Source organism: Megalops cyprinoides, chromosome 2 (genome assembly GCF_013368585.1).
Source record: "Megalops cyprinoides isolate fMegCyp1 chromosome 2, fMegCyp1.pri, whole genome shotgun sequence".
NCBI lineage: Eukaryota > Metazoa > Chordata > Actinopteri > Elopiformes > Megalopidae > Megalops > Megalops cyprinoides.
Genome location: NC_050584.1, coordinates 23,405,216 through 23,415,499, shown reverse-complemented (window position 1 = coordinate 23,415,499; position 10,284 = coordinate 23,405,216). Strand labels below are relative to the sequence as shown.

The following is a 10,284-nucleotide window of genomic DNA, read 5'->3' as shown; positions in this document are numbered from 1 at the left end:
ATTCCAGCTCTCCAGAAGCTGAGAGAGGCAGTGTGGTCAGTGAAAGACTCCATCTCCCACTTTTCAGGTTGCATTTTAATTTGCTTGCTTTATAGCTGGGATAGAAACATTCATGGTCATTGGATGCAATTAAATATACATTCAGATTGCCATTACTGCATATAAAACTGAGTTCAGATTGCAGCAGTCTTTCTTTAGCATGATCATATTACGGACATGCCAGTTCAGTTGTTCCTGATGTTTTCTGAAAAGAGAGGGGGAAAATTAATTCTAAGGTGAAAAGTTCATGCCAGTAAGAGCTCTCTTTAACTGAACTGTGGAACTTAAAATGTTCAACTCAATCAGCCTGCCCTGCTGGCACAAAACAGCCACTAGAGGGACACATTGTCTACATTGTGAAAGTAACCATTTTAACAGGAACAATATCTTGTAAATTGTAAGGTCCTCTCCTAATGCATACATGACTATTCAATGTACATTACCAGTCAATTTGGACACATCTGATTAAGATAATGGGGAAACATTCAGTCAGACATTGATCTCAAAACATATGCTTAAATGCTTCAAATTTTTAATTTTAAAAACTGTCTGGCTGCTTTTGATTTGTTTTGGTCACTGCATAATTCCATTTGTGTTATTTCATATGTGATAATTCAATATTTGATGTCTTTATTATTCTAAAATGTGGAAAATAAGTGTGTCCAACCTTTTGACTGGTACTGTATTAGCCATAGCGTTTTCAGCATTTATTTATTTGTGTCATTTGGACATACAGTCCTGGGACTTCCATTTTGGCACACTTACATTTTCCAGCACCACTCCTCCACCCATCTCCTGCAGTTTCTTCTTGTATTTCCTCATGTGCATCACGCTTACCACAGCAACCACTGTCATGGCCACCAGTGCGCACATGGACGCTGCTGCTACAGCTGTCCTGGGGTCCCGGGAGGAGCCGCTGCTCCTCTGACAGCTTTCGTCACCTGCCGCACACCTGAGGGGAGACCCAATGCCCTCAGACAGAATCCGAAAGAGGAGTGGACAACATCCCCACTTCTCTCTGAAGTAATGTTCAGCCTCACCCTGAAACTATCTGAGGCTCAGTGTATGGCCTGTGACTGTACCATAGTACTTTTCAGCCTCACCTCTCAACCTTTTCAAATTCATCCACAAAACAAAATAGTTCCTTTGGAACTGGGTATACTTTGTAACCCAGCTGTACTGTTTCAAATTCTATATTTTGTATTGTTTAAATATGTAATGGTCTGAAAGAAAAATAGGTCACCGTACTGCTGCAGGTCAAGCTTATTCAGGATGCCTGAAATTAATTAGAAATTCAAGTTAAACAGAGGGTCAGCACTCCCTTTAATGAGGACAAGTACAAAGTTTCCTCTTATGTATTTTTAATTCTTTTAGAAAACACAAGGCCATTTGGGTTAAAAAAAAAAAAATTCGGCTGACACTGCGTCTTTTTTTGTCTGCGTAGCCTTGTGCAAAAAATAGAGGAAAAGAACAGAGGAAGAACCTTGTACTTGTAAAAGCAGAACATCACATTTGTGTTGGTATGCTGCTCATGAGTCTGTCTCTGGCAGGGTTTTTTTACCTGCATACGGCCGCACCTCTGTCACGCACGCACACTCGGCTGCCCTCGCACCTGACAGTGCTGCATGGGTCTGCTGGCGGCACGGGTTGAGTCTCCAGGAGTCTGGACACATCTGGGACAAAGAAAGAATCAGGAAGCTTCCAGCAAGCCACATGTAAAAAGTTACATTTTTAATTGCCAATGTTTCACATGATAAGTAAGCAGATGATAAGCAGATGATAAGTTTCAGATCATTTTATGTGGAACAACATTTTCCCATGTTTTTTACAGCTGCATTTTACAGATGTATTACACAAAAACATGCATTCTCAATAAAAAACAGGTAATATTTTGTAATCTACATTTCCGTTAAAGAAAATGGTATGGTATCTATGCCTATAACTTGCAAACAGCTGTGGGGAATCCATCATCTGTCCAGAATGCAGCCAGAACATTACCCAGCTGATCTATCTGTCGAATGAACCATTAGATAAAGAGTCATGTCCCTTCCCCAGATGAACAGGTGAAAACTCTGCATGCGCACACAGGTGTGCATGTGGGCTGCTTATTCCGTGTGTCATGCACAGGTACCGTACCTTCCAGACTGAGGAGGAAGATGGCCTCGTCTCCCTTGATGAAGTCTCTGCTCATCACCCTGCTGCGGGTCAGGAATGAGCTCGTCCCCCTCCCGGGACCGCGGTAGTATTTAGTCCCGTCCTCGTCGATGACGAGGCTGCCCACTTTCCGGGGGTCGTCCCAGAAGTATTCCTTGTTCCCATTGGCTGAAAGGATTGGATGCTGGTGATGTGAGGTGTTTTCAGACTTCCTTTCATCAGTTATACTTTTCTATCAGTCTTGCGCACCAAAAACCAGGGGGGAAAGCCATTCCCCCTACGAGATTCAGCACATTCATTAATTTCATTGGATATTGTCTCATTTTGTAATTGTAATGTAATTGTAATGTAATATTCTTCACTGCTTGTATTCATGTTAATTGTCTTGTGCAGTGTGATTAAGGGATTATGCTAAAGTGCAATAATTGGAACAGTGTGTGATTTGCTTTAAATATACAAAACGCCATGTGCGTGATTCTCTACCAGTTCTTGTTTTTTAACCTGGCTTTTTTAACCTACCATGTTTTTTAAGTCAACACTTGGTTAGATGAGGAATATGGTAACTCACCATCCACCTCGTATCTCTCAGGGTCGGTCGTGATGCTCCTCTGGTTGGACATTCGGCGGCGGATGTCAGCGTTCTGGTCCATCAGCATCATGGTTGCCTGTTTCCATGGGCACGGCCACTTGAGGGTGTTGTCGTGCTCCCCTGACGTCAGGTAGAAGTAGATGGCCAGTTTGCCAGGGCTGCTGCTGGTGCCGTTGAGGTACAGCCCCACCTGGAAGGTATAGCCCTCCCTGGAGAGGAAGCGGGGGCTGTAGATCTTCTTTCCGGGGGGAGTCGTGGCGAGGAGCTTGGCAAAGTTTTTGATCCTCCACATGTGGTGAGGGCACTCCGTCTCGGAGAGGTTGATGTCGTCGATGGAGAGCCCGCCCGAGGACGGCCCGGCTCCTTTCCTGCCCTCGAACACCACCCGGAACTTCTTGGTCACATCCAGGGTCACGTGATGAAGCTCCCATGAGTGCTGTTGCATTCCTGCGGATGAGAGCGGGTAGAACTTCTGCCCATGGTCCATCAAACAAGTATTTATCACACAGTGACAGCGGCAGTGTAGCGTAGTGGTAAGGAGCAGGGCTCCTAGCAGAAAGGTTGTCAGTTTGATACCCCACTGGGGCACTGCCGCTGTACCTTTGGGCAAGGTGCTTAACCCAGAATTACCTCAGTAAATATCTAGCTGTAAAAATGGATGATATGTAAAATTTTAACTTATGTAAGTTGCTCTGGATAAGAGTGTCTGCTAAATGACAGTAACATAATGTAATATTGTATGTAACAGCCTACAGTAAACTGACGGTTGAGCCAGCAGGTTCAACTCTATTGTTACATCAATATGGTACATGCACTTTGAACAAACACATGACGTTGTAGATACACCCTAGTGTTTCCCAGAATTCCAAAAGCATGGGACCAATGACTGTCTGAATGCAGCTCAGGTCTCTTCTGTCATTGATCTTATGATTGGCATTGGTAACTCTTATCCAGTGCAACTTACATAGATTATGATTACATCCATTTATGTAGCTAGATATTTAATGAAGCAGTTTGGGTAGAAGTGGGGGTGGCCAAAGTGTACAACAGCAGTGCCCGAGGAAGGAATTGAAGCAGCAACCTTTCAGTTATGAGCCCTGCTTCTTGCCACTATGCCACACTGCTACTAATGCTTCACTGGTTAATAGCACAAACGTTTTTTAAACGTTAATAGACAGTTACCGGTGATCTGCTTGATGAGCCTCAGTTTTCCCTTGGGGTTGGCCTGGTCGTACTCTCGGACCCAGACACTCAGCCCGTCGTCCGCGCTCCCGCTGTGGTAGTAGTAGAACTGCAGGCACTGGGAGCCCCGTTTGGGGTACAGCAGCCTGCTCTCCAGGTAGGCCCGGTCTCCAATATTACCTGTCTCAGTGCTGAAGTGCATGAAGGAACCTTCACCTGCACAGACACACCGGGCCATCACAACGAGCAACAGTTACTGTGAGTGCAGGCTTGCAATACTCACCAATCAAAACGGCACGTTATTACATTTGTTTTCCACTAACTTAAAAATGTCCCCAAGAACAAACAGGGTCATATAATCTCTGGCTGTTATCTTATCTCCTTAAAAGTAGATGGCAGCTATCAAAGCATTGTGGAACTTTCACTAGGGCATTTCCTTTTCAACCTGAGAGTCACAGGTTCAAATCCTAGGTGCAATATAGTAGTTGTGCCCTTGGCAAGATACTGCAATGGCATTGTAGGCTGTGGGCCTACTTGGATAAGGGTATGGTCCCTACAACATCATCTCAGAGAGTGTGCTGGTCACCTTTGCACTTCCCCATGTTTGTGTAGTCGCTGTGAGGGCCCCCTGGGACTGCTGTCATTCTCCTCCAGTCGGCGTTATCGTCGGGGCCCTGGACCATTCCGCAGATGTTGGTCAGCTCAAAGCTGCAGGTGTCCAGGAACGTCGATGACGTGGCTGAAACCATTTGCTCATCAGTGAGCTGTCCCATTTCTGTCTTCAGACAGAAATGAATTTGGCAGCCGCGGCTGTTTTCTATGCAGCGGCGTGCATCTTTTAATCTGTGGCCAAATGATTCCTGGACAGCCAGGCCTGTGGCTCTGACCACTGATTTATCAGCAATCATAGAATCAGCAATCATATTATTGAGGTTTGTTACCATACGGGAAAGTTCACAGTACTAATCAAGGTAGACTTTGTTTTGTTTTTGAGAACACACATACAGAGCAGTTCCATTATGTAATGTGCCTAAAATGAACTTTGCGTCATGATTATCTTATCACCGTGATTAACAGAGGGAATATGATAAACAGAGTTCACACTATATTGGTCACCCAGTCTTTGCCAACCCAATAGGCACTGACGAGTGGTTTTTAAAGGTGAAGCCAAGGACACAGTGCTATCTCTCAGAGACCCAGCAGGGGGCCACCTACTGCAGTTGTAGAGCCGGTTGAGCTTTAGCAGGTCGCTGTCGCTGAACTCCATGCGCTGTCCAATCACGTCCATGAATTCGGGGATCTTGGTGACAATGGTGGGCTCGGAGCCCTTCCGGAAGGCGGTCTTGCTGTAGTGCATCATGGAGCCGTAGTCGTAGGGCACGTTCAACGAGCTGGACACAGTGTCGTCATAGGTGTTGAAGTTGTGCTCTTTGCCTGTGGATGAAAAGCAGTCGGGGCAGGAGAAGTAATAATTTGATATTGTGCTTTGCAAATCATCATAACCCCCTGCCCAATTCTCTTTGAGGAAACAAAATTGTGAAACATGCAAAACAAAGTGCAAACTATATCTATATTCAAATTCACAAGCTGTATCTCCATTCAAATTTACAAGCTATACTGTATATCTATACTCAAATTCAGAAGCTATGTCCCCGTTCAGATTCACAATTTATATCTATATTGAAATTCATAAGATACATCTATATTCAAATTCACAAACTCTATCTACATTCAAATTCATTAGCTATATCTATAGTCAAGTTCATAGGCTATAACTATATTAAAATTCGCAAGCCATACCTATAGTCAGATTCACAAGCTCTATCTGTATTTAAATTCACAAGCTATGTCTATATTCAATGCTTTGGAAAATCTCCAGCGGTTTTTTCATTTCAAGGCAGAGAGCAAATTGTGATTTGGACTGTGTTACTATCACTGGAATCAGAGCTGTGAGAAGTACAGTACATTTGCCATTATGTGACAAAGATGGAGTTGTCTGCAGTCATCACTGATCCCAGAGAGCTTCACTGGGTCGTCAGCAAAGCTCTGTCATTACTTTATTCAGTTTGGCATACACTGATGTAGCAGAGGTGAAGTAAAGCCGCTAGGGTAGCAGGTAATGGAACAGTTTTAGTGGTGACATCACTGGGACCTTTTTAGCTAGCATTGTTGACTACGGAGCAAGGGGCAAAATGCCTTTAGCTCAACTAGTAGTTATGTTGGTCATTAGAATTTAGCTGTGCAATGAGAGCAATTTGAATCTCACTCGAGAGGGAGTGGACCATGTTACACCGGGAATAATGTATTCACAGAGCGTGGTAAATGCGGAACAGGTTTATTCCTCTAGGACATGGGGGGTGCGAACTTTTTGAACTGTACAGCCTAGGCAATAAGAGAGAAAGCATACCCTCTGTGATCTGGTCCCACATGATGGTCACATAGTCGTCACGGTCTGCTCTGGACTGCTCATGCCAGAACCCCAGGGCATGGAGGAACTCATGCTCGATGGTGGCGATGCGGTCACAGTTACTGCCGATGGACAGCCTCTGCTTCCCGACGTGGCGGTTCCCCACAGAGGAAAAGCACCTGCAGATAGACACACAGACAGACAGACAGAACAAGCATGGGTTCAACAATTACTACAGAAAGACATACGCAGAGCATGGGCCAACAATAACTAAAGACAGACACACAGAGCATTAGGTCAATAATAAGAACAGACGCACACAGTGCATCAGGGCAGCAGTACTTACAGACAGAAACACATGAAGCATTGGGTTAACAATAACTGCATGGCTACCGTGCATCACCAAGGTACAGTACGTGCTATACATTAGTGGTGAGAGAACCTTGGCAGGGTGAAAGGCACTATATATATGTAATCAATTGTAATTATTATTTTTTTATAGGCAGACGGACACATGCACATATACAAAAAGTATAGTAAACAATGAGACTGGGTGACAGACATGCACACATCATAGGCTGAACAACAAGCAAGACAGAGCGAGAGCAGTGCGGTAGGTATTATTATATAATGGGTTTATATGTGTGGATAAAAAACTATTTCAATCCATCTTACCCACTGCCTTTGAACACAGAAATGTAATTTTGCTCCCCTTCCCATGGTTTGAAGTTGATGCACGTCTTCAACCGGTACTGTTCAAATGCCTTCAGGATCACTCCTTTAGCATTTATCTCTGTAAAATACACAGAAATCATAACAGTTTCATTAAATGAAGATCAATGGTGCATTTGAATCAGACTTTTATGCTTGGCACAACACCCAGACATCCAGTCCTTTCTTACCCAAGCTGTCCTCCAGGTAGTAAGGAACTGTTGTTGGCCACCTGTATTCATCTCCCAGAATGGAGTTCCTGCCTTGTGTCTGCATCAGTCAGAAATGTACAGCAATCTTAGATTTTGTGCTTTCAGGCCAGTAGAATGCAATATTATATTACATTGTTCATTTAGCATCCAATTTTTAAAGATGAATATTTACTCAAGTAATTTTGGGTTTAGTTCCTCACTCAAGGGTACAACAATAATGTCCCCAAATGGGAGTTCCAACAGCAGGCCATGTGCATTTATGCTATTCCACACTTCAGTATCTCTATATATGGCTGTATGTCTTATAAAGATGCAGCTTACATTCCAGGTGTAGTACAGTAATAGCGGAAAACTACTTTAGTGAAACAACTGAGTGAATGTTTGTCAGAAGGTTGCAGATTTCGACCCACAGTGGTGGCGTTGTACCCTTTGAGCAAGGTACTACCCTGAATTGCTTCAGTGAAATATCTGGCTGTGTGGATAGATAATATGTAAATGCAAGCAGCATATGCCATAGAAACGGTATCTAGTAAGCAAATTAAAATGCAAAACTGTCATGATTTGCTTACTCTGCAGACACTCTGTCAGTCTCTAGTGCTGACATCTGTACCCCTCGCATTCTGTAACCCACCACTGGAGTTTAACTGGCCCAATTTAAGGTGCAGTAGCCCACCCCCATACAACAAGCTGCCTGACGTTGTTCCAAAGTTTGAAATGGAAATGAGAACAGTTATGAGAAAGTTTAAGTTTCAGATTACGCTACTGGAACTGGAGAAGATAACAACTTGGATATGGAATTGCTTTCTGCAAATAAGAAAAAATATGTATCTCTATATGGAATAGACATTTGCCCCCAAGAAATCAGAATTTTATTATTTTCCAAACTGGTCAAGGAAGGGGGAAGAAAAATTACCTCACCTCATCAAGCACAATGTCCCCTTCCATCAGATCCAGTCCGGCTTCTACAAAGATAAACAAGCATCAGTCTGATGGAAGACCAACCGACGAAACCCTGATGAGATGTCATACGTTTACCCAGGTGTTTTAATTAACAAACCTGCATTGATGTCGAAGATGTCCAAGTCTCTTCCTCCGTCCACATCCACCTCTGTAGGGGTAAAGAAATCTCAGTAACCTGTGCCTCTTTACCTCACCATTCACTCATCAGAGTCCCCTTGCAGGCCATTGACCTAAATCACATACAGTACCAGTCAAAAGTTTGGACACACTTTTCTTTCTTTTTACTATTTTCCAAATGTTAGAATAATAGTGAAGGTATTGAAACGAAATAGCACAAATGGAATTATGCAGTGACCAAAAAACTGTTTTAAACAAAACTATCTTATATTTTAGATTCTTCAAATTAGCTAAGAATTTTAAATCAAAAAAATTTTTGGAAAGAAATTCATACATAGACATCAATGTCACTATTTGTATTTGTCCAAGAAACAAATTTCGAGCATTTAAGCATAAGTCTTTAGATCAAAATGTCTTTGAAAGCATGTTTCTCATCCTAATAAGGTGTGTCCAAACTTTTGACTGGTATTGTATTCACACTAGGGTGTATCATTGTTTAAATATGAGATTTAGTTCTAGATCAAAGTCTGTGGAATGTGTAAAAGGATAGTGATTAATAATCAGACAGAATACACTACAGTTAACATGTGCACTGAAATTCTGGAAATAGGATTGATTTCCTGTGGAAGAATTCACTCACCAATGTCTTGCAATGTTGGCTTTAAAAAAGAATAAAATTGTTGCTCACCAATGTGCAAACAAAATTGCATAAGCAAACATCAATGCCAATGTGCATCCTTACAATATTTATACATGTATCTCATACTTGCGCTTTCAAGTATTTGTAAATATAAAGTATATATAAACAGCAATTCGTTTTGGCCTGATTGTGGTGGAATGAGTGAAGAGAGTGGTGTGGAGATCTTACCAGACATATGACTTGGTGACAGAGCAAACTCAAAATCAGAAAGGCTTTGGAAGAGGCCATTGTCCCCCGGTTGTTCTCAGGTGCCACTGTCTGTCCAGCCGAAGTTCCTAGCCGTGACCCGGGAACAGGCCGAGATTGTGGTGCATGCACGATTTATACGCACGCGTGACGATAAAAATAGATAAGTTGTGTGGAAAAATGGGGAGTGAATGATTGACAAAACTATAAACATCATTGATTATTTATTAATTCAGACACAGACAGACAGACAATAAAAGGGACAACACCTGGGAATTCTGTACGTATATTTTTGTTTATTAAATTCATACAAGCATACAGAAGTGTGTGGCCACCCTGCTGAAAAGACAGAACTCTTATGTATACCTGTACTGTATGCTCATGTTCCATTGACAAGCACATACATAAGAGTTTGATCATTAGAGGAATCTTATACCTTCTTATATGGGTATGTATTTTATTCTAGATGATCAAAGTCTCAGAAATAGAAACACATTTATTGCACAATTTGAAATAACAGTAACACAGCATTACCATACTCTCTCATGATAATAAAGGCATTTTACATAAACACAGTACTCTAGCAAAATTGCCTCCTTGGCTCCTCCTTGAACTCAGCAATTCAGACTTACTAAAGACTAAAAACACTCCCTTTATTTTCTCATGAACATTTTCTTCAGAACATTCATGCTGTTATAGTGGGCTATACACAGAGATGCCCTGATGTATGTGTATTATGTTGTGCTTTTAGTTATTGAGAAGGTAGTAGTCCAGGTGCACAAAAGAATTCCAAAGCAACCGCTAACACCCCTATTTCTCTCTCTCTATCTCTCTCTCTTTCTCTCCCATGCATATATATATATATATATATATATACATATATATGAGAAAGAGAGAGAGAGAGAGAGAAATAGGGGTGTTAGCGGTTGCTTTGGAATTCTTTTGGGGCACATGGACTAATACATATATTCTATTTTGGGTGTGCAACTTTATTAATGTGTTTGAAAGCAGCTGTCAAGGTGTTGTT

At 42.2% G+C, this 10,284-nt stretch overlaps 1 protein-coding gene across 1 annotated transcript; it reads right to left on the bottom strand.

Annotated features, from left to right (window-relative positions):
• Positions 1 to 175: 175 nt before the first annotated feature.
• On the bottom strand, positions 176 to 9,343 carry mep1b (meprin A, beta). The gene is made up of 15 exons (XM_036522221.1): positions 9,240 to 9,343; positions 9,012 to 9,030; positions 8,352 to 8,402; positions 8,213 to 8,256; positions 7,274 to 7,352; positions 7,047 to 7,164; positions 6,372 to 6,550; positions 5,180 to 5,398; positions 4,551 to 4,703; positions 3,965 to 4,180; positions 2,762 to 3,229; positions 2,176 to 2,361; positions 1,601 to 1,712; positions 805 to 991; positions 176 to 244 (listed from the first exon to the last, which is right to left on the bottom strand). The coding sequence occupies exons 1-15, from the start codon at positions 9,297 to 9,299 to the stop codon at positions 209 to 211; spliced, it is 2,127 nt and encodes a 708-aa protein (XP_036378114.1). The 5' UTR covers positions 9,300 to 9,343; the 3' UTR covers positions 176 to 208.
• Positions 9,344 to 10,284: the final 941 nt, after the last annotated feature.

Bases quoted from the DNA above. Each gene is read 5' to 3' on its own strand.
- mep1b (XM_036522221.1), bottom strand. From the start codon at position 9,299: ATGGCCTCTTCCAAAGCCTTTCTGATTTTGAGTTTGCTCTGTCACCAA. The intron at 7,353-8,212 runs GTGAGGTAATTT...TGACTGATGCAG, and splicing joins GGGACATTGTGCTTGATGAG to ACACAAGGCAGGAACTCCAT. The intron at 6,551-7,046 runs GTAAGATGGATT...GTCTATCTGCAG, and splicing joins TCTGTGTTCAAAGGCAGTGG to GTGCTTTTCCTCTGTGGGGA.